Raw genomic sequence first — 26,862 nt, 5'->3', positions numbered from 1 at the left:
AATATTTTTTGGCAGCAAGAAATGGAATCAAAGTGGTTTTGTGAGGGACAGCAGAGGGGGACAGTCTAGAAGAAAACCTAAGAGGAGCTGCCTTTTTCATGTCAGACCTGTAGGAATTGTTTCTAGGAAGACAAGAAGAGCCTGGACCAGGGAGATCCAGGGTTAACATGGCCAAGAGGGATCCCTGCAGCACAGATTCCCACTGGGAACTACCCAGCTGCAGCGGCCCAGAGCTCAGCAGAGACAAGTTTCAATCCTGGGCAGAATTTGAATCTGTTAGAAGTTTGGTGCTGCTGCAGCTATCAGTGTTCAAAGGTGTGTAGGTGTTGCTGTGTTCAGTTTTTGCCACAATAGCAGGGCAGACATTCCTTGGGGATTGCAAACGCCTTGCCTGGCAGTGGCACTGATAAGGCTGTCACTCCTCTGTGAGACACGGAGGGTGTGATTTCAGGGAGGGTGTGACTTCAGGACATGGCTTGCGGTGCCTTCAGAGCTGGTTACTTGCTCACACCAATATTCCAGCAGCTCCGCCCTGCCTTGTCTCTCTCTCCAATCTGTAGCTAATTAACCCGAAACCCAAACCACATTCTTTCTGTGGATGAATCACGACGAGGCCATCGGCAATGACCAGCTTTATGCTAAACCTCCCTCTTTCATGTGGGTGAGACAAGGCTGATGGTTCCCATAAGTGCATCTGAGATTCATCTGTGAGCCAGATGCTCGAGGACAAACATGCACAAAGGATATTGGCTCCAAAGTGTGCTCCGGCAGTGGGAATGTGCTGCTTGCTGCCTTTCCCTTTCCTCAGCCCTGTGACTCAAATCCGGTTTCATTTCTCATCCCAACAATGGGGCCAGCCCAAGGCTCAACAGGCAAGGGATGTGGGGCCTGTTCTGCATTGTTTGCTCCTGCTGTGCCCGTGGGATCTGGCAGAGGATAAAAGCCAAACCCTCCAGGAGCTGGCAGGGCTGGCACATGTGACACAGGGTCCCCAGTTCTGGGACTGTCACAGACACCAGAGGCTCAGACAGGGCAGGATCACTTTGTTACGGGGCTCCTTGACTTTGCGCAAGGGCTGGAGGGACAGGACCCAGGGAATGGCTTCCCAGTGCCAGAGGGCAGGGCTGGATGGGATCTTGGGCAGGAATTGTTCCCTGGGAGGGTGGGGAGGCCCTGGCACAGGGTGCCCAGAGCAGCTGGGGCTGCCCCTGGATCCCTGGCAGTGCCCAAGGCCAGGCTGGATGGGGCTTGGAGCAGCCTGGGACAGTGGAAGGTGTTCCTGCCCATGGCAGGGGTGGCACTGGATGGGCTTTAAGGTCCCTTCCAACCCAAACCATTCCATGATTCCCGGTGCACAGGACCATGAAAACTCCTCGCTGACAGCAAATGTTGACATGCCTCTCCCATGTCAGAGCAGCAGCTAATATCATTTCACTGTGTGGAGCACAGTGTCTTGCTAGACCTGAAGCCATCCCAGATGACTGCACATGAAATGCAGATCTGCCAGGGAATTTCAGGTGTTCAATGTCCCTTTTCCCTTCTGGAACATTGGAAGTCATGAACAAAATCACACTGGGTGTAGTTAAAACTGTTTTTCCTGGGCTGCCATGAATTACCATTGTAACAGTTCCTTGCTAGATGTGTGGTGGGTGTGCTGCAGATCATTTGAATGATCCATGTCCCATCTTAACCAGAAAGGGGAATTTCTCAGCTACTGCTGTGCTTGGAAGGAAGAAAGGCCATGTGCTCTCTTGGTGCTCTGGCAGCAGGAGCTGCTGAGCAGGAGGCACCTACGAACCCAAGCAACAATTCTCTTAAAATCAACCCTGACTGTCTTGTGGCCAGGAGGGAGGTTGATCAGTCTGATCCCAAACTTCTCTGGATGTGGTGGCTTGTAGGCTTTGTGGGAGAAGAGGAACATCCCACGGTACAGCCATGTCTCACTTGGATTGTCTTGCCTTTGAGCCTAGTGATGTCTTTGAGCCATGTGTGTTGCCTCTTCCAGATGTGATTGTGAGCTGGGGTCTGATTCCTGCAGCTGGAGGTGCAAACACGAAGTGGGGGTCTGGGCTAGGAGAGGCCTAGGTTTGAGCTACTCTGAGATTCTAAATCAATTATATTAATTCACGAGGATTTCTACCCCAGCAACCAAATTCACCTCTGAACCGAATTCACCTACGGCTCAGTTGGCCTGAACCTTCTGGCCCTGGCGCTGAAGCAGCGAGTGGATCCAGGCATGGAAATGTCAAACTGGGAAAACAGGTCTGCTGGGACGAGTCAGGCACGCACCAGGGAAGCGCTCTCTTCTCCCCAGGGTACTCCGGGAGCTGGGAGCTGGCTCCTGCCAGGAGGAGGTGCAGCTGGAGGGACAGCACGGGGCCCTCTGCCAGGTGAAGGAGGATGAACCGATGCAATGCAGCCCGGGCTGGCTTTGTTGCTGGCTTTGTTGCCGGCAGCAGGGAGCCACTGTGGAGCAGCCTAGCCCAGGTGTGCTTGGAGTGCCGGCTTTCCCTGAGAGGGGGTTGGCTTGAAAGAAGGGAACAATGCCCAGTCCCTGCAAAGGCTGCAGCAGCAGCAGAGCTGGGGCTCGCTCCCCAGCTGAGAACACACCGAGCCTGGCTCAGATAACACCCAGGCAGACGGATCCGTGCTGCTGGAAGCTGCTCCATCCCTGGAGTGGGAGGCGGATGTGGCGGGGAGCCAGCGTTTATTGCTTGGCAGCATAAACAAAACAGCTGCTGCTGCTCAAACGGCCCGGAATGAAACCTCCGCTCCTCTGACTCGCTGAGCACAGTCGGACTCTGTCCAGCCCTCAGGAGTACCTGGAGATGTAACAAAGGTGAAGCAGCTCCTGGCTGGGTAACAGGGTTGGAGACACTTCCAGACAGCTGCTGGTGCCAGCAGAGTCCTGTGCAGTGACTTTCCCCTGCTTGCGAGGCACAGCCAGGCTGGGAGCTGCTGGATGGTTGGATCCCATGATCTTAACAGCCTTTTCCCATCAAAACGAGTCTGTCTCCCTGCTGCTGCCTGTGGGCTCCAGGCAGGCTGTGGGCTCCTCTCCCTGCAGCCTGATGAGCTCCCGTTGGGCTCAGCCAGCGATGGAGAGGAGGCACAAAAAGGGTGTATGAAAAAAGGCCCAGCCTGGGGGCTGAAAATGGCAAAAGCATCAGAAAAGGGGGTGGAAAGGAAGCTGGTGCATCTGCTCCAGCCCCCAGAAGCAGGGCAGCTCCCTTCCTTCCCATCCTGCCAGCTCTTGCCTGTGCAAGCAGCTCGGAAGAGTTGTGACATTGATTTATTTAATTCTGAAGCAATGGATCACACCCAAACCATGCTTCTGTGGTGAGACAGTTGGTTGTACCTTTGGTGCCTGTTTCCTCTGACCATGCTGGTTCCTGTCTCACCTCTGCCCCATAACAGAGCTTTTCTTTCCCAGGCACTGCCTCCCCTCACCTGGAGCAGGGCCTGGAGCACACAGCCCTTTGGGACAGAAGGGCCAGCACTTTATCCCATTTTTTTGGATAGTGAGGAAACCCAACTCCATGGAGAGTGACCAGGTAAGGGCAGAGAATACCTTAATCTTTAAAGTTTTGAAGAGATTTGTGTCTCCTTCAAAGCTAGAAGGCGGTGTGAGATCTGAGCTTTCCTCAGTCCCTAGTTACAAAGATACAGGAAGATCTGAGCCCTCGATTTGGACTCAAGCAGGGAATGCTCCTCACTGTCCTACTAAATACGGTCTCAAGAGTGGGCTGGGAAAACCTGCACCTTAAGCACACAGAGCAGGCAATGGACACAGTGGATTTTATTCAGATTTATTGAAGCAGCTCCAGGCTGAGTAATAAACACACAAAACTGCCGTATAAAAAAAGAAATAAATGTACAGAACCAGCCCGTGGGCAAAGTACTGTCACGTGTTCTGACAGTCCAGGCAACTGCTTGGGTGCTGCGAGTCCCAGCAGTGCAGTCCAGAGCCTGCAGCAGGTCAGGAGTGTCCTTCCTCCTTTCTAGTAAGCATCACTGAAACCAAAATAATCCCTCTGGTTCCTGCTCTGAGATCACACAAGTTAGGAGGAAACTTGGAAACCTTTTGCTGTCTCAAGGGACAGCACAAGCTGTCAGCCCAAGGAGGTCCCTCTGTGCCTGTCCCCTCCCTGGCCTGACCAAGGGGATGGATTTGCAGAAGCGATTCAAAGCCAAAACCGTGCTGCCTTGAGCCCTGCTGGTGCTGACGGATCCACGCTGGCACCCAGCTCACAGACTTGCCAGGAGGGAGGAGGTTCTCCTGCTGCCTGCGTGTTCCATCTGGATCCTCAGTCAAGGGAGGCACCGGCAAAATCAGGTGTGAAGCCTGTGGTGCAGAGCAGAGTATTGTGAGACCAGTGCCCAGCAACCCCAACCCCACTCCTCAGGCCTCAAATCCCAGAGAAATCAGCAATGCCTGCTGATTTCCCTCCACAGACAGGAATTTTCTAAAGGTATCCCTGGCTACTTTATTACAGTATATAATTTTATTTAGACAGTACAACTCTTGCAAGGAGAAAAGAAAAACCCTGCAGGGTCTGTGATTCACTGGTGTCGTTTCTGCCAAAAGCTTTTAGAAAGGTTTAATTCCAGTTGCAAATGTTGAAAGTCAATCTCTGTGTAGCAGCAAAGCAATGGCATGAAAGGGACACCAGGGAATAATTAGAAGCAGAGAAACCCTGTGTTTATACATAGACAAGGCTTGCCTTATAAATGCAATTACCCACCATTCTGGGACTAAATCCCAGCTATAATCTTGTTCTGGCACCAGCTCACAGCCCTGGCGTCCCACAAGACATTTGGGTGCCACTGGCAGATTAAGCGTGGCACCAGGAGGAGGAGGCTGTGCTAAAAGCAGCAACCAGAGCCGGTGGCACCACGGGGTCTGTCCCAGCTCCTGCAGACAGCCTGCCTGCAAAAACATCGACTCCTCCAGCCTCCTGACCCAGGGACGACACCCAATCCCCACACACAGCATTCCCCAAAATCTTTGCACGGGCCAAGATGCCAGGTTAAGTCTTGTTATTTATACTAATCTTCTCCCTGCAGCATTTCAGCACCTACAGAGACCTTCTCTCTCCTGTAGGGCTTTAGATCCCAAACTACCAGCCTGGAAGTTCTGGAGCTGATGTTCTCTAGGACAACTCCAGTCCAGAGCCACGTGCATCTGCCCCTCGAGGTTTAACCTGATGCAAAGGAGCTCTGGGTTGACCCACAACTATTTACCTTCCAGATCCTCCACCACACTCAGGCTGACAGGTACTTCCAGGTGCTGACAAAGGCGGTGGGGATGAGGGAATAAGGCACCGTGGTGACACTGCTCCAGGTGTCGGATGAGGGGTCGTAGCAGTCCAGGGTCTTGCAGCGCTGAGCCCCACAGTAGCCCCCCACCACGTAGAGCCTGTTCCCCGAGGTAACAGCGCGGCAGCTGATGCGCTTGGCGGTGACATCCCCAAACTTGGACCACTGGAAGGTGTCACTGTGGAAGCGGTAAGCGGAGCTGGCGGAGAACTCCGTGTCCCCACCAATGACGATGACGTGGCTGCCCACCACGGCGGCAGCCGTGTAGCGCCAGGGCTGGGGGCAGCTGGCGGGCACCGTCCAGCGGTTCTGGCAGGGATCGAAGCACTGCACCTTGGGCAGCTTGTTCTGGTTGGCGCTGGTGCCCCCGAAAACAAACAGCTTCATCTTGGCTCCCACCACAGCAGCGTTGCTCACGCCTTCCCGGAGAGGAGCCACCAGGGACCACTTGTCCAGCTGAGGGTCATAGTGCTCCACTTGCTTGAGGGACACGGAGGGAGAGGCCGGGAAGGCTCCGCTCATGGCCGTGTGACCGCCCACCACGTACAGGCAGTGGTCCAGCTCGGCGGAGCCGTGGCCAAACCGTGCCACCAGCATGGGAGCAGCTTTGGCCCACTCGTCGTGGAGGGTGTCGTACACCCAGACGTCCCTGGAAGCGCCGTTCTCGGAGCCCTTGCCGCCGGTGATGTAGACCTTGCAGCCGATGGCGCAGGCACTGCACTCCTTGCGGGGGCTGGGGATGTCAGCACGAGGGATGATCTCGCTGGTTTTGTGGTCCAGCATGTAAATCTTGTCGCACATGAAGGTCTGGCCCCCGAGCAGCAGCAGGGCCTGACTGACCTTGCGGGGCCGTGCACAGCACCCCGTCACCAGGCCGTCGTTCTGCAGGATCTTCATTTTGCATCGGACGGCGTCGGCCACGATCTCCTCCCCCAGCTTGTGGCTGGTCACCAGCTTCTCACAGGCCACCTGCTTCCGCAGGTAGGACTCGGGCAGCAGGGCCAGGCGGACAGAGCGCAGCAGCTCAGGTAGGACTTCGTGGCGTCGGGGCAAATCATAGCGGATCCAGCCTATAACAGCTTCATAGACCAGCGTCTCATCCTCCACCTCCAGCTCCTCGCTCTCCACCAGCTCCAGCAGCTTGTCTTTGGGCAGTCGGAGGAAATCTTCAGTCTTGCAGAGCGAGGTGAAGTTGGCCAAGGCCATCCTCCAGGACAGCTCCAGCAGCCGCTCGCAGCAGTGGGCATCGGACAGCAGCAGCATGTTCAGGCAATTCCCAGGGTAGAGATTCTTCTCCAGAAAGTCAGCCGAAGCATCCCGGATATCCTGGAACTGCAGCATGTCCCCGGCCTCCAGCAGGGACTCTGCATTCTCCTCGTTGATCAGCACCCGGGCTGAGTAGGCATAGTCCAGCAGCAGCTCCAGCACCTCGGGGTGCAGGGAGTCGTGGAAGTTGACCTCGGCATCTCTGCTCTCCTTCAGGCCCCCGCTGAACATGGCGTTGAAGTAGCGGCTGCAGGCGGCCAGGACGGCTCGGTGGCAGGGGAAGCTCTGGTTCCCCGCCCGCAGCACCACGTCGGTGAAGAGGTTCTGCTGGCGGAGCAGGTTCAGCTGGGTGAGGAGGCTGTCGGCGTGGCCCGGTTTGTGGAAGAGGTGGATGTTCATGGAGCCGGAGCTCGAGCGGGATTTCCGGTTCTCGTGGCTGCTCACGGACATAGTGCTGAGGCCGCTCTGCGAGGCAAAACCGGCGAGTCAGCACGGGCAGCGCGGTCCCGGGCCCGGCACGGCCGGGGTGCAGCGCCGGGACGGCGGCCGCGGAGAGGAGCCGGTAACGGGAGCGCGGTGAGGGCGTCCCGCGTTCTGGGGCACGGACCAGAACGGAGCACCGGGAGCTCCCGGACCGAGCTCCGGTGCAGCGCACGGCTCCGCCGGGCCTCACGTAGTACCGGGGAGGGGGCGATGCGCGCTCCCGGTGATGCCCGCTCCCAGCCCGCCCCGCGGTCCCGCACCCAGCCCGCGGTCCCGCACCCAGCCCGCGGTCCCCTACTCGGCTCCGCTGTCCCGCACCCAGCTCAGAGGTCCCGCATCCGGCTCCGCGGTTTCCCACCTGGCTCAGAGGTCCCGCATCCAGACCCGCGGTGTCCCACCCGGCTCCGCTGCCCCGCGCCTGGCTCAGCTATTCTACACCCGGTTCCGCGGTCCCACACCTGGTCCCGCGGTCCCACACCTGGTCCCGCACCTGCCCCCACGGTCCCGCACCTGGCACAGTTGTCCCACACCTGCCCCCGCGGTCCCGCAGCTGCCCCCGTTATCCCGTACCCGGTCCCGTACCCGGTCCCGTACTCGGTGTCGCACCCGGTCCCGCACCCGGCTCCGCACGGGCCCCGCTCCGCTCCGGCTCTGCCGCCGCCCCGCCGCCGCCGCGTGGCCGCCCCGTGCCGGCCCCGCCCCTCCCTCCCCGCAGCCAATCAGCGGCCGCGGCGCCCGGCGCTCGCTCTTTGTGAATGGGAGGCGGGGCCAGCCGTGCGCATGCGCCGCCATTGACCCGGCCCTGCCCGGGGGCAGCGTGGCCGTGCCCCCTCCCCACGTGTGCGGGTGTCCCCCGGTGTCCCCCGGTGTCCCCCGGTCCGGACATCGCAGCACGGCCCGGACCGCGGCCAGCCCCGCTATGGGGCCGGGACGGCGGATCTGAGGTTCCCGAGCGCGGCGGAGCTTTGCGGACGGAGTCACCCCGCCATAAAGGGCCATAAACGGGGAAGCCGGGCTGGGATCAGCAGCGCCTGCCCGCGGCCTTTGGATCCCGGCCTGCTGACACAGGCAGGTCGCGACCGAACAAACCAGCCCTGCTCAGCAGATGTTTTCCTGCATGCAGCCCACCTCAGAAATTTGGAGCCCAGCCCATCATCTGCACCACCAACACCGGAGCAGGGTGCTTTCCTTGCCAAGGAAAGGAACTATCACCCTCTCTCAGGAGCAAGAGATGAGTTGGGCTGATGGCCACATCAGAAAAGACAAGAAAAACACCAAGTTTTGGGAGGATTGGGTCTGCCTGCACAAGGTCTTGTGCTAAAATCGAGCGAGTGCTGCCCTGGAGAGGCAGCAGCAGCCGCCACAGGTGGTTAAACACTGTGTGTCAGCAGGGATCAAAACCACCTCAAGAAAAAATAGATTCCAGAAATTCTGAATGACCCAATTTTGATTTATCTCTGCACGTTCCAGCTTTACCAGCTGCAGTTTAAGGTCACTTGTTGAGGAACTGAAGCAAATGCACTTACAGCAGTTTACAGCTTTACATTAAAATTAATGCATGGGTAAGAGGTTTATTCACTTGGCATCAGAGGTTGTGTAGGGTTGTTTTGTTTTTTTAAAATTGGTAGAGCTACGCCTTGTCCTGTGCTGAGCAGTACAGTGAGAATTGAAAGAATGATTTACTGGGGTTAAGAATACAAAATAAATCTGGTTTATTATTAAAAAACACTAAACTGCAGTTGTCCCTAAGCAGAAGGACCTGGGTGCTCCCCGTTCAAGCACAGGACTGAGAAACGTAGAGAAAAAACAAGAGTCTCCTCCAGGTAAGCCCTGAGTTGTACCAAAACCTGTCAATCTGGCAGCAAATTCCCAGCACAGCCAGGAAGGCATCCTCAGGGACACTCTGCAGGGTGAAGGTCCAGATAAACACCAACGACAGGGCAAAGGATAAGGAGTACCCAGACCTCATTCTGCTCTTTGAACACAGCCAGGACACAGCTCCCCGTGTCCAGGCCAAAACCAACAAAAACCAAGGTCAAACCTCCTGGAAACGCAGCAGGTGCCGTGCTGGGGGGCAGGGACACGCAGACTAAGCAGAACTGTTTTCAAAGGATGCATTTCCATGGCAGTCAGGCAGGGGCTGGGAATTATTTCAGCAGGAGGAAGGCTGGTGACACATGTGGAGCTGCAGCTCACACAGCACTAATGCTTTGGAGCTTTCCAGAACCAAAGATAAAGAACTTCTCCCTGTTATCAGAAGGAATGATCACTCAAGGGCACCTTTGAAGCATTTCTGTCGTTTATTATTGGCAACGCCCAGAACTGTAACTGCAAACCCCATCTCGGCATTGGTTTGATTGCTCCTTTGAAAGGTGGTTAATAAATTTCCTGCCCTTTTTTTTTTCTTTTAAATAATAAAAAAAGGTCCGTTGGCAGCTGCCAAAGCCTGGTGGAAGAGCTCCACCCGGTGGCATTCCACAAAGGCACAGCTGGAGCCTCAGCTCTGTGGGAATTCTCGACTTCCAACATTCCTCCTTAAATGAGCAAGGCAGGCCAGGAAGGTTCACGCTGCTTCCAGTTGCAATTTCCTGCCCCTCTCGCCTCTAAGGAAACGTAACTGTCACAAACAACACCACTGCTCGCTCCTGTCTGAGCTCTGGGCATCAGCTCTGAGCCCAAACCCCAGAATACCTGGGGAACTCCCAGGATAGGGGTCCCATCCCTGGCTTAGATGCAGCACCAAGCGCCGAGCCCGGAGTGTGAACTCGCAGGATTCATCCCTTACCCGTTCTGTGAGACAGAACTGTGGCCATTGTGCTCTTGTAAGTGACAGAAAACACTGGGAGGTTGCATTTCTCTTTTGAGACACATGGAAGCAGCTCTTTTCCCCTCAGTTTTACCCATTGTAGGAGATTCTTGATTTTCAGAGGATTCACCTGAATTATTTCTCTGATGAAGAGTGATAAAAATTGTCAACTACAAACAATCCCCTCTGCAACAGGCATCTTGATTCCAGTCCCGATTATGGGATATCTGGAATGACAATCATCGACCCAGGAAAGTTAAAATACACCCTGCCTCACTAAAGGCACTTCTACCATGTGATAACTGGGCTCCTGGAGCTCAGTTATGGCTTAAGCAGCTTCAGAATTTGCTCCTCTTGATGCCTGGTAGATTCCAATCAGGGAGGAGATGGTCCCCAGGAGCCCTACTAACCATGGAGGGAACCTTCCTGCCCAGAGGAATCCTGGAGGCAGCCAGTGGATTGCGTTGGAGAGATCTGCTGTGTCCATGAGGATGCTCAGAACTTCAGCCTTCACCTGGGCTCTCAGCTTCTGCTGGCTCTGAGGTGAAGAAGTGCTGCTGGAAGAAAAGGTGATATTAGTGACAGCCCAGAATGTCCTAATAACTGTGATGGCTACAAGTGAGAACTGACAGATGTGGGTGGATTACAGGAGAGGGACTTTGGACAAGGGCTGGAGGGACAGGACCCAGGGAATGGCTTCCCAGTGCCAGAGGGCAGGGCTGGATGGGATCTTGGGCAGGAATTGTTCCCTGGGAGGGTGGGCAGGCCCTGGCACAGGGTGCCCAGAGCAGCTGGGGCTGCCCCTGGATCCCTGGCAGTGCCCAAGGCCAGGCTGGATGGGGCTTGGAGCAGCCTGGGACAATGGGAGGTGTCCCTGCCCATGGCAGAGGGTGGCACTGGGTTGGCTTTAATGTCCCTTCCAACCCAAACCATTCTGGGATTGCATGACTTGCTGCACAGCCACGGAGGGAAATCCTACCACTTGTGCTGGCTCAGTTTTCTTCTTAACTGGAACAAGATTCTCAGGGACCTGAAAAGAACAGAATTATTTCTCCTACAGCACCAAACAGGAGGGTTTTTTTCCTCATGCACTAACTGCCTCAATGAGGAAGAGCACCTCCTACAGCTTTGGTGCCAAGGCACTGGGGTCATGCCCGCCCCTCCCGTGCCCATCCCGGCCGTACCGCAGGATGCCCAGGAGCAGGGCACAGCCCCACAGCGCCGTGCTCCGCGTCCACCACTTCTGGGAGCCGGCGCGGACGATGCCGACATCCGCCGCCCACGCCAGGTGCTCGCAGGGGTAGTAGAGCTGGTTGGCCACGTTGCAGAGCACCGAGAGCCCCCGCACCAGCGCGTCCTCGCCCTGCGGGGAGCCGCACATGGGGCACGCCCGCGGCGGGGCCGGGGGGGGCTGGCGGGGACCCCCGGCCCCCCGCTCACCTCGGGGCCCAGCCCGTAGCTGCAGCTGTGCCGGAGCATGGCCAGGTCGTCGAAGAGGCGCAGGGCGGTGCGGCAGGAGCTGAGCTGGGCAGAGGCGGCCAGGAGCCCCCCGGGCAGTCCCGCGGGCCCGGGCAGCGCTCCCCCCGCCAGCTGGCAGCCGTAGGACAGCGCCCGGACCTGCGGGGGCACGGCCCGGTCAGCGCCCGGCCCGGTCAGCGCCTGGCCCGGCCGCCCCGGAACCACCGGGTGCAGAGGCCGGGGGAAGGTGATGCTGGAACCAGGGCTGATTACCTCTTTTTCTCTCTTTCTCCTCTCTTTTTCTCCCTCTTTTCTTCTTTCTTTCTCTTTTCCTTTCCCTAATTCGCCTCTCCCTCTTCACCTCTCCCTCTTCACCTTCTTTTCCCTTTACCCAAACTCCATTGCCCTGTGCTCAAGGGCACTCCCATACCCATTTCCATCCCAAGCGCGAATAATTTACCGATAAAACTCTGTTTGTGGACCCTCTGCCTTTGTCCTTCCTTTCCACCAACGAACACTCACGAATCTCTCAGGTGCTTCTTTCCCCTTTAGGGTGGGTCGCCACAACAGAGTCGGGCCTCGTCGTTCACTGCCCGGGACCGGAGGGCTCAGACCCTCCCTCCTGTCACTCACCACCCAGTGCGGGTGGGTTCAGACCTTCCACTCACCGCCCGGTACCGGAGGGCTCAGACCCCTCACTCACCGCCCGATCGCGGCCCCGGTGCGTCTCCAGAGCGCCCACGAGCCCCCGGAGCGCGCCCGCCGCCATGGCAACACTTCCGGGTGTGGCGTCAGGTGCGGGCGCGGGGCACGCCGGGAAGGAGGCGGACCCGTCGCCATGGCAACGCGGCCCGGCTGCCCCGCGGCCCGGCCGGGCCCTGCAGGGGATGGTGCCCGCCCGGGGATGAGTCCCGCTGTCCGGGCCCCTCACGGCCTCCGCATCCCTCCACCGAGTCCCCCGTCAGCCCTTTTCTCACCCCCGGTTTCCCCGTTCTCAGGGGTTCTAGGCCGGCCCCGCCACTGGGGTGGCGCTGGGCCCGGCCGGGGGTGATTCAAAGAAATTTCAGAAACCCAACTTCAAGGGGCCCTTGTGGACAGCGGTCCCCATTGTCTGTCCTCTGTCCACTTGCACACAGATCACCGCGTCCCCGTTGTCACCTGGGAGACAGGGAGATCTTCCCTGTCCCACCTTTAGAGCCCTCCCAGCCCCCGGCTGAGTGAGGGAAGGGGAACGTTCTGTGTGGAGACAGAGGGAAATCGGGCTCTCTCCATCCTCCTACACCTTCCCGTATCCAGCACCTGGATCCCACCCGCTTCCTCCCGGGCTCCAGTGGGTCCAGTGGCTTGGCACAGCACAGAGTTGCACTCACACTGCTGTTAATTAAAGCTGTTAGAACTACTTGGATATTTTGCTTTCTCTTTTTATAGCCGAGTATCATAGAATCCCAGGATATCCTGAGTTGGAAGGGACCCTCAGGGATCATCAGTGCAGCCCCTGGCCCTGCACAGACACCCCAACAACCCCAGCCTGGGCATCCCTGAGAGCGCTGTCCAAACGCTCCTGCAGCTCTGGCAGCCTCGGGGCCGGGCCCATTCCCTGGGGAGCCTGGGCAGTGCCCAGCACCCCCGGGGGGAAGAACCTTTTGAGTAAATCAAGCTTTTGAGTAAATCATCCTTTGTAAATCAATCTGATTTCATAAAACAGGTTCATAGCACTAAGCAGAGCCTCTCCCAGCCAAGCTTTTGCTGTGCAGCCTCACTCTGGGAGCTGGACTGGAGATCCTTGTGGGTCCCTTCCCACTGGGGACATTCAGTGATTCTGATTGTTCTACACTTGCTGTATCCTCAGATGCTGCAGTTATCCCACCTGATGCACCACATCCGTGTTCCACAGTCTTGTGAGTCACCTCACTGCAATCTGCTGTCAATCCCTTTGGCATTCCATTACGTAAAATGAATAAAATGAATGATTTCTGGGACATGAACCAGTGTCTCGATCTTTCTCCATCGCTACGTTTGTTTTTAGAAGTTGTTTTTCATTTATTTTTGGGAGGAAGGAGAGGATTTTGATCAAAAGCTGTGCTTGTGCAACCTCAGGAAGGGATGTGGTTAGAGCTGGTCATGGAAGGCATTAAGAAAATCCTCCTCTGACGCTGCCTCCTGTTTCTCCAGAAGTTAAGAGAGGTCCCTTCATGCCATGGATCTGTGTTCAAGCTATTTGATTTCCTAAATGTGGAATAGATCACAGCTGAATTGGTCTTTTGCTTGGCCCTAAACTTCTGGAGCAGCTCCATAACTACCACATGGAGTGATATTCCCGTAACTGCCATGTGAATTTCTTAATTTGCCTCCTCACCCTGAGAGCTGTTTTCTGTTTGGGCGAAGGTTTTGAGCAAAGTGCTGACGGCAGAGCCGGCCTTTTCCTGTCTTCAGGGGAAATGTACAGATACCTGTGACTGCAGAGCTTTTCTGGTACTGCCTCCTAATTTACTGCCTCGAATTTAATTTTTATTTTGATTTCCATCTGTCAGCAGATGAAAGTTCTGTCACAACCACGCAAGCCATGCTGGTGCCACACAGGCAGCAGAGTGACTCCCTAAAGATGTGCTATCCGTAATAGGCTTGGATTAACCACAGGGGAAGTGGGTTTATACCCAGCAAAGCTCCAGCCTCCCCTTAACTCCCCTGGGAGTGTGCTCCTGAGCCACTTGAGATGGGCCAGTGAGCACCAAACCCTGTCTGCTCCAGCCTAAGGTGGGAGCAGAGTCGTAGATGAGAAATATCTTGAAGGGAGAGGAAGGACAGGCAACCAAATCCCTAAGCAAGGGAAGGTCGGAGGGAGGTTGAAGGTGATTGGAGTCCCCCACAGAGGCTCAGAGGAGGAATATTGTCATGGCTAGAGGTGTCCAGCCATGGTAAACACCTCTGCACCCCCAGCAGAGAGGGCTGAGCATCTGCCAGAGACAGAAGCTGCTGCAGCTGCCCGGGGTGGGGTGACCCTTCAGGTAACAACACAGGGCTCAGATGTTGGGGCTGCCAGTTCAGTGGTGCCACCTGCCCCTTTCTAAGCCCCATCCCAGTGAGCTGAAAGCCGTTTTGTCTTCTCAGATGAAATGCTCACACTGGAGGCTGCCCAGGAGGGCGCAGAACCTCTGCCGGACTGAGCAGAGAGGCGAGTTCACGTCCAAGTCCAGAAGCCCAGCTGAAATCCTAAAGGCAAACTCCCAAGTGGGCCATGTCCCCATGGAGACCCTGGAAGGGTCCTGTCCCCAGAGGAAGGTGATGTCCTCCCTTCTCCAGCAACTGCTGACGCACTCTGAGCTGCCTACACGGCGTGGGATCTCGGAGCCGTCCTTGTGCTCTGCTCTTGGCCCGTCTGTGTGTTGTCACAGGGAACATCTATTTCTCAGATTGAATGAGGACACAAGGAGGTGTTGTGACAGCAAGAATAAACACTAGGAGATTAGCCCAAAGGCGTGGGTGACACATCCCTCAGGATTGCAGGACCCACGGAGCGCCTCTGGGCAGGCACTGGGGTGGAACAAAGCAGGTGGGGTAGGGGGAAGCACAGAGGAAGGCCAGGAGATCAAACAGAGTGAGAGGCAGCATCAGGGCTGTGTGGGGGATGGAATATTCCCTTATTATCTGTTTGGATTTTGGTGTCAAGGCCTGCAACCAAAGGTCAGCAAACAGTAGGACAGCGAGGCAGCTCTGCCCAGCTTGTGATGAGTGGGCTGTTTTCCTAGAGGTGAGCCCTGTGTTTTTGTTGAGTTGGTCACTCACGTGGGTTTCCTGACTGCTGAGCTTGCACTAACTCTGTTTGGGATCTAGGTGTGTTCCAGAGGGATCAGTGGGGGCTGGTCAGCCCCCTCCCTTGGGGTTTGAGTGAGCAGGGTGGCACAGCTGCCACTTCAGAAGCTCTTCTCAGCCTTTTCATGCAGATGGGTTTGATTCCTGGGAGCCAGCCCTGAAGCCTTTGAGCACGGGGCTAGTGAAGTTTCACAACAGCTTCAGTCTGTGTGTGAGCAGTGCCCGGGCCCACGAGCCTCGTGCTTTCCTTTATGGATTTGACTCTGTATTTCTCAGGAATGGGATGGTCTCTGCTCCACACGTGCTTCAAAGAAGCCGTGCACTCACATCTTCCAAGTGCACACAGCCACTCACATCAGTCCCTCATGCCAGCACGTTGTTAAACACCTCCAGTCGAACACCTCAATTGCATCATTTGGTGGAGTATCAGGGACTTGCATCTGCTCCAGGTCTGCCCCATTACTTTGATGTGACCCTGAGGTGGCACTGCCACCTGTGCTGCTGCAAGAACAGCCACACCACAGGGATAAGTGGTGGAATCACCCTCGGAGGCACCAGCTGGCTGGGAGAGCTGTTGCCGGGACTCACTGTGATTATTCACTTTCTTTTTCATGTGGATTTTGGTGCAACTTCAGACAGGGAAAACAAAACTGGCTTTGGAGTGAGTATCTCTGCTTTCTGAACTCTTCTCCCACCCCTTCCAGCAGTGCCCCAGGAACGCCTGAACCAGGAAGGCCGAACAGGCTTTCTTTGATTCCCCCGCTGTGTGAAATCTGCCAGCGCGGTTGGTGGTGTGTGACACCCCTCCCTGCCAGCGGAGCCACGTCCCGGTGTCACGTCGCCAGTGTCTGTGACTCAGAGATAAGATGAAGTCACGTTTTTTCTCGGTTGGTTTAAAAACACGTCCCTCGTCACCGCAGCCCCGTCCCGGGCATGTCGTCAGCCTCACGCACATGAGGTCAACGCTAAAGCATCGCTGCAAAACAGGGGCTCAGTCCAACCCCTGGGAAGGCCTGCAGGGTGGGGCCAGCTAAGAGCCAGGATAAATCCAGGGATTTTGGTGTAGCCTTTGCTCTTCCTCCTTTCTCTGGCAAGCTCCAGGCAGGCACCAGCCTCCGGGAGCAGCAGGGTCAGTGTGGGCAGCAGCCATGCAGCCCCTGGGGCGGGTGCGGAGGTTGGAGGTGAGGCTGGAGGATGGCCAGGCCCACGGCAGCGGGGAGCTGCTGCACGGGCGGGTGCAGCTGGAGCTGCGCGGGGCACTGCGGGTGCGGGCACTGGAGGTGTGTGCCCGGGGCTTGGCCACCGTGCACTGGCTGGAGAGCCGCAGCATCGGCCTCAACGTCGTCTACCGGGACTACACAGCCTGCCAGACCTTCCTGTACCGCCGCTGCCAGCTCATCCCTGGTAAGGCCGCACCATGGGGCGCGTCTGTGTGCCAGGGCGTGGGGTTGGGACCCCCTTGGATAGGTCTTTGTGCCAGGGTGTGGGGTTGGAACCTTCTTGGATCGGTCTGTGTGCCAGGGTGTGGGGTTGGGACCCCCTTGGATGGGTCTGTGTGCCAGGGCGTGGAGCTGGGACCCCCTTGGATAGGTCTGTGTGCCAGGGCGTGGGGTTGGAACCTTCTTGGATCGGTCTGTGTGCCAGGGTGTGGGGTTGGGACCCCCTTGGATGGGTCTGTGTGCCAGGGCGTGGAGCTGGGACCCCCTTGGATAGGTCTGTGTGCCAGGGCGTGGGGTTGGAACCTTCTTGGATCGGTCTGTGTGCCAGGGTGTGGGGTTGGGACCCCCTTGGATGGGTCTGTGTGCCAGGGCGTGGAGCTGGGACCCCCTTGGATAGGTCTGTGTGCCAGGGTGTGGGGGTGGGACCCCCTTGGATGGGTCTGTGTGCCAGGGTGTGGGGTTGGGACCCCCGCAGGCTGCAGGCATCCCCTCTGAGGAGCCTCTGACCTGGTGGGTGTTGCTGACCCACGCAGGGCTGTTTGCCCCTCTTCTCACCTTGGCCGAGGGTTTCTCTCTCTGCTGCTGGTTTCCAGGAGGCTGCTGGCACACCCGGGGCTGGGGAGCACCAGAGATTTGTGGCTTTTGTTGTGTTTGCATAGGGAAGAGCAAACATGGGTGTCTGTCAGCAAGTGTGGAAAGAGCTCTTAGTGCTTCAGTCAATGTTTGTTTTCAGGTCCCTGATGCTGGGACTGCGTGCCCAGTTGGCACGTTGCTTAGATCTGCTGCAAGAGGACAAGCCACTTGCATGCCACAAGCCATTCTTTGTGTGCTTGGGATGAAATGATCCAGAGCCAAGGGATATGGGATGTCTCAACTGTCCATCCGCTCATTAACTCTGGTTTTTCTTAGGAACATGCATGTCTTTTATCCTCCCCTCCAATAACAGTGTCACAGCCATTCCCCTGTTGCTTTTCCTCCCCCTTTCCCTGTTTCTGATGGCCTTGTTACTATCTAGCTCTGGAGATGGCTGTAGGACTTATGCTGAGGGCATTTACTTGTGTCAATGGCCAGGTGCAACCCAGAGAGTGGTGCCAGACCAATCTGGCAAACGTAGAGGTTGCAGGAATAAACTGGAGGGATGGAAAGAGGACTTGAGTTGCCTTCCTGGAGGTGTTCCTGTCTCTGGACTGCACTGGGGGTTCATTTTCTCTATTTCTGGATGACTGTACCCTGCCATCTGCTCCAAACACCTGCACTGCTCTGGAGTTCCTGTCTTTTGGCAGCAGCTCTTCCGTGCTGTGCCTAAGGATGTCCCCTTGGCAGCTGCACCTCTACAAAGTGTCCAAATTACAATTAAGCCCTTGCCCTGGAGTGAAGCAGCGCAGGTCCTGAGCACTTGGTTGTGCAGTACTTGGTCTGTGTCCCATTAGCCCTGAGGTGACAGGGTGAGTTTTATCCCCTGTTATCCCCACAGGGAATGTCTGTAGGGAAGGCACAAGCTGCTGCCAGCATGTTTGGATTCTGCTGCTGGGATTGTGTGCGATTGGAGCCCCTGGAGGCATCTGGGGAAGGGCACTTGGCCAAGGGCTGCAGGAACTGCACGAGCTGCTCGGCCTCTCTGGCACCCTGCACACCTGTAGCTCGGAGCTGATGGTTCCTGGCCCTCACTTACTGCACAGGGAGTGATGAGCTGGGCTGCCTGGGGGGCAGAGAGCCTCACCAGAACAGGGGGGATGGGATTTTATTGTCTCTGTCCGTACACAGATTCCTTTTCTGCCTTGTGAGTGGGACACGTGTGATCACCAGGGCGTTTTAAGGCAGTGAACGGCAGAAATAACTTCCTTTGGATCCCGCTGTCCCCTGTTCTGTCCCCAACAGCAGCGTGAGGGCCTTCCTGATGTCAGCTGGTGAGAAACGTGCCACCATCCGACAGTCCCTGTGACTGCTCCTTTCTTGTTGCTTCTCCATGAGATCAGCTGTGTCTGCGTGGTGTTTAAAAAATGCAGGTTTTGTCATGGTAACAAGGCAGTGCAGAGGAGGGAAGCTGGGCACAGATAAGCGCCCTCCCTTCTGCTCTCCCCTCAGCTGAGTTTATCTGCAGTTTCCTGGCAGGGTGGTGAGTGCTGGCACTGGGGTGCTGTGCTGAAAGAGAAGAAAAAAGTGTGCAAAAAGGATGTTCAGGCAGGGCCTTGAAACGTGTGTTGTGTAATCATCTGAGAAGAGGGAGCAGGAGGAGAGGAAAAGACAGGGGGTTCATGGGCAAAGGCAGCACAAGGAGAGCCCTGGACTCTTCTGCGTGAGGTGACGGGAGGGTGCCCTAGGAAACATAAATAATTGATGTGCAGTGATGTTTTTTGTCCAAGGATCCTGCAGCACTTCCCAAAGGTGTAAGTTCCTGCCCTGGTGAAGAGGCAAACATCCAGAAGCCATTTTATTTTCATGGAGACATCCAGGAGAGTTATAGCATCAGAGCTCTCCTTCCATTGCAGGGTGGCCCTCAGTCAGCCCCTTAATCCTTGTCCATACACAACAGTCCCAAATCCAGCAGGGATGGAGCTGGTTCCTCAGTCTGGGAGCACGAGCTTGTGCCAGGCTCTGTGTTGTCCCATCTCATCCCCATACTGGGCTGCTGCTTTACCTATTTACCTACTGCATTCCCTTCTCTCTGGCGTTCCAGGGCCCCTCGTGTGACTCCAGGGTCGGTGGGGAGAAGCCACCAGGTCCCAGCAGCGGGTCAGGGAAGGAGCAGCCTCCCCATGAGCCGGACAGGGTGTCAGCTCCTGCTGGGAGCAGTTCCAGCCTGGCCAGACTCTAGATGGGGCTGAAGAGTTGGAGATCGTGCCCTGTGTGCTGTGCTCGGCCTGGCCGGGGCTTTCCTTGGGCACCCAGGACCATTCCTGAATGGAAAACCCTTGGCTGTGCTCCTACAGCCCCTGCACCTGGAGATCCCAGGAGAGAGGAGAGACCCTCTCTGGGCGCTGGGGTCCCAGAGGGGTCGGAGAGGGGCTGCCCTCCCTCCACACTTGGAGGCAGCGAGGGACAGCCGAGGGCATCGCGTGCGCTGCCACGGGAGGGAGGCTCGAAGGGAGCCGCATCCCGTGGGCGAGGGCTGAGTCACGGCCCAGGGGTGTGTGCGAGAGGCGGGAGGAGGAGGAGAAGGATGCCAAGCAAAGAGGGGGGCCCAGCCAAGGCTCCAGCCCCTCTCACGAGCCTCCCCACCTCTAATGTCACTGCAGGGACACCAGGCGCCTTCCCAGAGCCAGTGTCACCAGTTAACTCGTGCTGTGACGTGCCTTCCTTCCTCCTTTCCCTCTCCCTCTGTAGTGTTTGCTATGATTCATGTTTGCCCGTTGCAGCAAATGGCGGTGCACATAAAACAAACCACAGTCCCCTTCCCCTGGGGAGGGAGACAGACAATTCCAGTCCAGCCTTGGAAACAACTAAAGCAGTGCCAGGCTTCAGCCCAGCTCATTTTTTAAGTGGCTGCCATCAACCGAGTTCAGCACAGCAGGTCCTGCCCGGCATGGCTGGGAGCAACTCAAAAATCCCCAAAACTTCAGCGGCCAAATGCTGAGTAACATTTTTAATGCCTGTTCTGTCTTATCCCCCGCCCGTGCCGGGGGTGCAGGGCTCTGGTGCTCCACAAACGTGACAACCATCACTAAAGTGGAAGTTTCTAAGGCTGCATTAAGCCTTGGGGAGGGCACAGATTCCTTTCTCCTCCCTTTTACAACATCTCGGGGCACTGCTAACGGTGATGTCCACCCTGGGAATCAGCAGTTCCCAGTTTCCACGCTTTCACCCCAGCTGAGCACCGGCAATCATGGATGCTGCCGACGGAGCGAGCCCCTGTGCTATTCCTGGCCATGCAGGTGAAATTTATCACTGGGTTTTGGACACCGATCCCAGCAGGAGCTGGCGGAAAACTGGCGCTCGCCTGGTTAACAGGCACAGGGAAGAGGATTGCTCACCCTGTCGTTGCACAAGCTGAACTCCAGCCAGTTCTTGATTTCTTAGAACTAAGTGAAGTGATGTCCCAGACATCACCGCATTGCCAATTGGCCGGGCCGTGCTGTGTCAGGAGCCCAGATCCAGTTGTGGCCTGTTCCGAGCCCTGGGAATGGCTCTTGGGAAAGGAAGGATGTGGGTCAATGTGTGGCGTGGCCCCTGGCTCTGGCCTGCGGGCACTGGAATGAGAGAGGCTGCAACTCCAAGTGAGGAATCCCCCCTGGCCACAGCCAATGGCCGTGACCCTGGGAATGGGGATTCTGGACAAAGATGGGGTGGGGTGTCAGGATTGGAGCTGCAGGGGGAGCTTGAGGGGCAAGGATGGGGATTTTGGGGGGCAAGGATAGGGATTCTGGGGGGCAAGGATAAAGCTGGAGAGCAGGCTTGAAGGGCAAGGATGGGAGGTGGAGGGAGTTTTGGGAGACAAGGGTGGAGCTGGAGGGGAAATTTGGGGGTCAAGGATGGAAGTTAGAGGAGGGCTTGGGGGTCAAGGATGGAGATTTTGGGAGGCAAGGTTAGGAGCTGGAGGGGGAGTTTGAGGGGCAAGGATGGGAGCTGGAAGGGGATTTTTGAGGGGCAAGGAATGGGAGCTGGAAGGGGATTTTTGAGGGTCAAGAATAGGAGCAGGAAGGGAGTTTTGGGGGGCAAGGATGGAGCTGGAGGGGAAATTTGGGGGGCGAGGATGGAGCTGGAAGGGAAATTTGTGGGGCAAGGACAGAAGCTAGAGAAGGCTTGGGGGTCAAGGACGAGAGCTGCAGGGAGTCTTGGGGGACACTGAGCCACCCGGCAGCAGACAGGGGGTCACCACCCGAGCACTGGCAGCGCTCAGCCCCGTGCCCAGCACACGTTCCCGCGGCGATGTCCCGGTGCGGCACCGGGAAGGCTCTGAGGAGTCCCACTGGGGCTGAACGCGGCACCCCACACTCCAACCCCCCCGGGGTCCGTGCGGAGGGGCCGATCTGCACATGCTCCCTGCCTTGTTTTGCAGGGCCCGGCGGGGCCGCCCCGGCCCGGCCCGTCCCGCCCCGCCGGGGCCGCCCCCGGCCGCGCCGGGCGCTTAAAGCGGGGTCGAGCCGCGCCGGGCCGGGTTGAGCCGCATCGCGCCGGTTGGGGCTGAGCCGCGCCATGATTTTCGACCGTCTCAAACGCTTCTCGATCGTGCTGGAGGGCGCGGAGCGGGATGGCCCGGCCGCTTTCAGCCCCGGGCAGGCGGTGTCGGGCCGCGTGGTGCTGGAGCTGGCGGCGGCGGCGCGGCTCGGGGCGCTGCGGCTGCGGGCGATGGGCGCTGCCCGCGTCCACTGGACCGAGTCCCGCAGCGCCGGCTCCAGCACCGCCTACACGCAGAGCTACAGCGACCAGGTGGAGTTTCTGAGCCACCGCGACACGCTGATGGCACCCCCAGGTACGGCATCCCCGGCCCAAGGGGCACCGCCTGGGTGCGGCACCCCGCGGTCGGCGGCGACAGCGGGAGCGTGGGGGCACCGGGGGGCTGAAACAACGGGGGTGTGGGGCAGCCTGGACACCCCGCCTGTTGGGTGCTCCAGACACTCCAGCCGGCTGAAATCTGGGTGCCTGAGGCAACCGCCGATGCTGGATGCGTGGCACCCCGAAACTGCAGAAATCTGAGTGCCAGGGACAGCTTGGCTGCTGAGTGCATGACACGCCAACAAGCTGAAATCTGGGGGCCTGGGGTGCCTTAGGGTCTGAGCGCTCTGGGGACGGGCTGTGTAGGTCCTTGCAGACACCTCACGTTCTGGGTGCACCCCGAAATCTGGGGGTGCCCAGCTGGACTCTGCTGCTGTGCGGGGCACCTCGGTTAGGGACGGCTTCCCGCAAGACTCCCCCTTTTCTCAGAGCTATTTGTGGTAGGGAAGCAGTGCTGGAAAACTGGAGTTTCAGGAGCTTGTTTTGAGCAGGAGGAAGGGACTGGTCTAAATGATCCCCAGAGGTCCCTGCCAACCCTGGGGTGCAAAATCTCGAGGGGCATGGGGGCTTGGCTGGCCACTCTCCCTCCAGCTGGGCATCTTGGGCTCTCGAACCAAAGCTGTGGAGCAGAGCCCACCTGGGGAAGCTGCCCGGCTCTCCAAGGAGGTGCCCCTGGGTCGTGTGCGTGTCTGCAGACACATGGAATGCAGACAGTGCCCAGCTCCTGTGTCACAGCTGCTGCAGCTCAGCCCTGGCAGAAACATTGCTGTGCCCTCGTGCTGCTCCGTGCTGGGTGCTGCACATCTCTGTGACTCTCATGGGGAGGCTGCAGGAGGGAGCTAATCCTCTTCATTCTGTTTTGCCCACAGACAATGGTGAAGCCACCGTCCTGCAGGCAGGAAGGCATGAGTTCCCTTTCACCTTCCAGCTCCCCGAGTAAGTTGGCATTTTTGGGGGGAAGAGGACATAATGAAAATGGGGGGTTTTTTAGCAAAACCCTTCTAAAATTGTTTGTTGCTCATGCCTAGGACCCTGGCCACCTCCTTCGAGGGGAAGCACGGCAGTGTGCGCTACTGGGTGAAGGCCAAGCTGCACAGACCCTGGTCGACAGTGAAGAAAGCAAAGAAGGAGTTCACTGTGATTGAACCCATCGACATAAACACCCCTGCACTGCTGGTGAGCTCCCCCTGCTCCACCCCGGGGCTCTGACATCCAAAACTTACCCAGGAAGCCCATGGGGAAGGTGTCTGCCTCCCCTTCAGGATTACAATGCAGGCCTGGTTTCCAGAAGGAATATTTTCCCCCATGTAACTTGTGCCCTCCAGCATTACCTGGGCTGGGCAGAGGTCAGCTGTGCCTCTTTTTTTTGGAAACTTTAATGCATTGCAACAGCTTCTTGCATCAGATACCTGAGAAGTTGCTGATGCTCCCCGGCAGGTTCTTGGTGCCAGGGAGGCGATTGCTTTGAGTTTCATCCTTAGTTACTAAACAGCTTAAATATTTCCCTTTCTCCAGGCTCCCCAGGCAGGTGCTAAGGAGAAACTTGCTCGTGCCTGGTACTGCAGCCGTGGCCAGGTCTCTGTGACTGCCAAGATTGACCGAAAAGGCTACACCCCAGGTGAGACCAGGTGCTGGGGCCCTTGAATCTCGGTGGGCCCTGGGGTAGAGCCCAGAGGAGGGGGTTTGGGTGACTGTGAGCTGGCATGAAATCAGAGAGCTTTAGTGTGTGCACCTGATAGGGGCAGCATCCTTGGGACGGTCCTCCTGGATGAACCTGTGTGCCTGCCCTGTCAGACAGCGTGGCCAGCCCTCGGTGGGCCTGTGCAGCAATCCCTCGAGGCAGGACTGGGCTCTGCCTCCCCTCCTCCAACATGTGTGTCTGTTCTGGCAGGTGAGGTCATCCCCATCTTTGCTGAGATCGACAATTGCACGAGCCGTGCCGTGGTGCCCAAGGCAGCCATAATCCAGACCCAGACCTTCATTGCCCGTGGCACCAAGAAGCAGAAGAAGTCAGTGGTGACCAGCATCACTGGGGACCCCATTCCGGCTGGGAAGCGGGAGGTGTGGCACGGGCGGGCGCTGAAGATCCCGCCCGTGGGGCCGTCCATCCTCCAGTGCCGCATCATCCAGGTGGAATACTCCCTGAAGGTGAGTGAGCTCTGCAGGAATTTCCTCCTGCCCAGCTCAGACTGGGAAAACACCACCAGCTGAGCTTCCCTGCTGCTCTCTGTCTCTGCAGGTTTGTGTGGATATTCCTGGGACATCCAAGCTGCTCCTTGAACTGCCTCTTGTCATCGGGACCATCCCGCTGCATCCCTTTGGGAGCCGCACCTCCAGTGTCAGCAGCCAGTACAGCGTCAACCTGGACTGGCTCAGCACCATCCCGGAGCAGCTGGAGGGTGAGCATCTCCTTCTCCCTGGGATAAACCCCCTGCTCAGGACGTTCAAAGTTCTCGACTGGGCCAGTTTTGCTTTGTTTTAATTTAATTTTTTGGTTGTGGTGCTGAATCTCCTGGGTTCCTTCCTAAGGGAACTGGGAGGGTTTGGGAAATAATGGGTTTGAAGCCCTTTTATGTGTGTGTGTCCCCCATTTATAGAGAGTGTTTCCTATTCCCTGATGGTTCTGCTTTCTCTTCAGCCCCCCCTGAGTACTCAGCAGTCGTGTCCAGCCCAGAGGCCGAGCAGAGCCTGGCTCCTCCGTGCCGCAGCGAGCTTGGGGACATCCTGGAGGGTCCCTTCTTCGCCTACATCCAGGAATTCCGCTTCCGACCACCTCCGCTGTATTCAGAGGTGATTAATCCCTCTGGGCTGGGAGGCTGGTGGAGATGGTTGGGGTCTGCCACTGTGGAGGTTTTTGACTCTCAACTTGGCTGTGCAGGTGGATCCAAACCCCGCGTCGGACAGCATCCGCCCACGCTGCATGACCTGCTGAGAGAAGCACATCGGCTGCGTGTGACAGAGTGACAATCCCTTGGGATGGCAGCTTGCACCCTCACAGCACTTTGGTCTGGAAACGGGGATGTGAGACCCCGACTCGGCTCATCGCCCTCGGCCACTCCCGTCGTGATTGTCCCACGGGCCCAGAGCCAGCGCGGTGCCGTGGCCCCGGGCAGGGTAGGAGAACACAAGGGGCTGGTGGTGTGGAGCAGCTCTGTGTGTGGCTGGGCAGGACACAGAGGGTTCATAACTGACCTGGGATTTTGGGATTAGAACAGGGAATACAAGCCGAGATTGCTCTCCCCTTGCCTGCAGTGCCGCGCTCCGAAAATTTCTGTCAGCTCCTGGTGTGGAAAACGGGAGTTTGAAGGCGTTTCTCAGGATTACTGGAGAATGTTTGGACGGTGCTCAGGGTTGGGCCCCAGGGCAATGCAGGTGCAGCCCTTTGCCTGTGGCTCACCAGGACTGTAGGGTCCCCAAGGCAGTGAAAGGTCCTTTTCTGGCTGGATGAAGCAGAGGCCTCAGCCACTGCTGATAATCTTTGCCACAAGCCTGTGGGTGCCTGTGGGGGGAATGGTTTGAGCCACTTAACCAAACTCTGAAGGCCTCCAAGGACTGAGACAAGGACTTGGGGAATGAATTTATGGTCTGTGGCAGTGTTTTAGTGCCATTTACCAAGAACAGGAAAGCTGGTTCCTGAGTGTCAGCAGCAACCTTGCACAACCAGCAAACTAGCCCCCAAACTGGTACCAGCACAGAGGGTTGGAGCTGTGGCTGGTGGCCAAGGAAGAGAGAGGGAAGCCCAGTCCAGGGCTGGTGGCAGCCACAGGTGCTGATGGGAGATGTGGAGTTGGGATGAATCCTTCAGGGCTGGGAGTCCTTGATGCTGCGCCCATGGAGGGCTCGGGGGCCCTGGTGGGGTGAGGACACAGCAGCAACCTGTGCTCACTGGGGTGGGAGCCAGTGTGGGAATGGTGAGCTGGATGTTGTGAGGAGCCAAAGAGTGTGCCAGGGGCTGACCCCGCTCGCTGCAGGGGGACCTGAGCAGAGTTTGGGTGCCGAGGACCTTTGCATTCCCTCACTGAGAATCCCTGGCCGTGCACAACCAAAGCCAGCGTACCTTGGGCTCTGTGCTGGGGTTGCTCAGATGAGTCTTTTCTATCTGTGAACACTTTTGTAATGACCACTCTTTGTCTCTACTCTTTTTGTACAACTTTTTGGCGGGGAATTTTTTGTCTGAAATAAATTCTTTAAACCAAACTGTTGCCTGGATAGTTTTCTGTTCCTCTTCCTGCTTCCCGTTGTCTGGAGCCATACTCTGGCTGCTGGGATGTGGGAGTGTTCCCTGCCTTCTGTTCACTGCCCTGCAGGTATCCAGCTCCACTCTGGGCCCAGTCCTGCACTGGGATTAACTGGGTCACTCGGCCAGCACTGCTCCCCAGCAGGATTGTCCCTTGAGTCTCCAGCTCCTCCACATCCGTGCACTTCTGGCACTTTTCCCCTTACCTGGCATGCAGGGCTGCAAGCAAACCTGTTGTATTTTTCCACACTTGCTTCCCATTTGTGTCCAGGCTCTGGGAGGACAGACACATTCTCCTCCATCCTGGAAGCCTGGCAGGGACCCAGCAGGTCCAGCTGGGAGCTGGGACACTCCTGAGCTGGCTCAGCCAGTCCCAAGGAGGGTTGGGGTCAGCCCCATGCTGTGCTGGCTGGGAACTGCTGCTGTGTGGGAAGAGCAGGGGAGGCTCCTTCACCTGCTTCCTGGGGCTGGAATTTGGTTTTTCACAGCATTTCTGTGCTCCACATCTCTGTTGGGTGCAGTAAATCTTGGTGCATGCGAGGCAGGGCTTGAATCAGGGTTTTAATTTTCTCTTCCACAGACTGTGCTGCTTAAAAATATTGTCACTGGAA

General features: G+C 57.3%; 3 protein-coding genes across 10 annotated transcripts; 1 reads left to right on the top strand and 2 right to left on the bottom strand.

The window, feature by feature from the left end:
- Positions 1–3,793: 3,793 nt before the first annotated feature.
- On the bottom strand, positions 3,794–7,740 carry LOC116436094 (ectoderm-neural cortex protein 1-like). Of its 3 annotated transcripts, none has more exons than XM_032093005.1 (3): positions 7,639–7,740; positions 5,245–7,050; positions 3,794–4,345 (listed from the first exon to the last, which is right to left on the bottom strand). In XM_032093005.1, exon 2 carries the CDS (start codon positions 7,033–7,035, stop codon positions 5,266–5,268), a length of 1,770 nt encoding a protein of 589 aa, XP_031948896.1. In that variant the 5' UTR covers positions 7,036–7,050; positions 7,639–7,740; the 3' UTR covers positions 3,794–4,345; positions 5,245–5,265. The 3 variants fall into 3 exon arrangements, with proteins under 3 accessions (XP_031948896.1, XP_031948895.1, XP_031948897.1); XM_032093004.1 differs by having other exon boundaries at positions 7,651–7,740; XM_032093006.1 differs by having other exon boundaries at positions 7,663–7,721.
- Positions 7,741–9,346: 1,606 nt separating this feature from the next.
- PEX11G (peroxisomal biogenesis factor 11 gamma) lies at positions 9,347–12,133 on the bottom strand. Of its 5 annotated transcripts, XM_032093025.1 has the most exons (6): positions 12,036–12,133; positions 11,315–11,491; positions 11,059–11,237; positions 10,854–10,904; positions 10,285–10,431; positions 9,347–10,017 (listed from the first exon to the last, which is right to left on the bottom strand). In XM_032093025.1, coding segments are annotated over exons 1-6 (621 nt in total). In that variant the 5' UTR covers positions 12,102–12,133; the 3' UTR covers positions 9,347–10,016. The 5 variants fall into 5 exon arrangements, with proteins under 5 accessions (XP_031948916.1, XP_031948914.1, XP_031948915.1 ...); XM_032093023.1 differs by having other exon boundaries at positions 9,347–10,431; positions 12,036–12,132; XM_032093024.1 differs by having other exon boundaries at positions 9,347–10,428; positions 12,036–12,132.
- Positions 12,134–16,097: 3,964 nt separating this feature from the next.
- ARRDC2 (arrestin domain containing 2) lies at positions 16,098–26,211 on the top strand. 2 transcript variants are annotated; one of them, XM_032092931.1, is made up of 8 exons: positions 16,098–16,546; positions 22,884–22,950; positions 23,043–23,190; positions 23,530–23,632; positions 23,906–24,162; positions 24,254–24,413; positions 24,653–24,804; positions 24,893–26,211. In XM_032092931.1, exons 1-8 carry the CDS (start codon positions 16,291–16,293, stop codon positions 24,944–24,946), a joined length of 1,197 nt encoding a protein of 398 aa, XP_031948822.1. In that variant the 5' UTR covers positions 16,098–16,290; the 3' UTR covers positions 24,947–26,211. The 2 variants fall into 2 exon arrangements, with proteins under 2 accessions (XP_031948822.1, XP_031948821.1); XM_032092930.1 differs by lacking the exon at positions 16,098–16,546 and adding an exon at positions 21,614–21,991.
- Positions 26,212–26,862: the final 651 nt, after the last annotated feature.

This window comes from Corvus moneduloides, chromosome 28 (assembly GCF_009650955.1).
Source record: "Corvus moneduloides isolate bCorMon1 chromosome 28, bCorMon1.pri, whole genome shotgun sequence".
Lineage (NCBI taxonomy): Eukaryota > Metazoa > Chordata > Aves > Passeriformes > Corvidae > Corvus > Corvus moneduloides.
The sequence above is the reverse complement of the archived record's forward strand: the minus strand, read 5'-3'. Positions and strand labels throughout refer to the sequence as shown.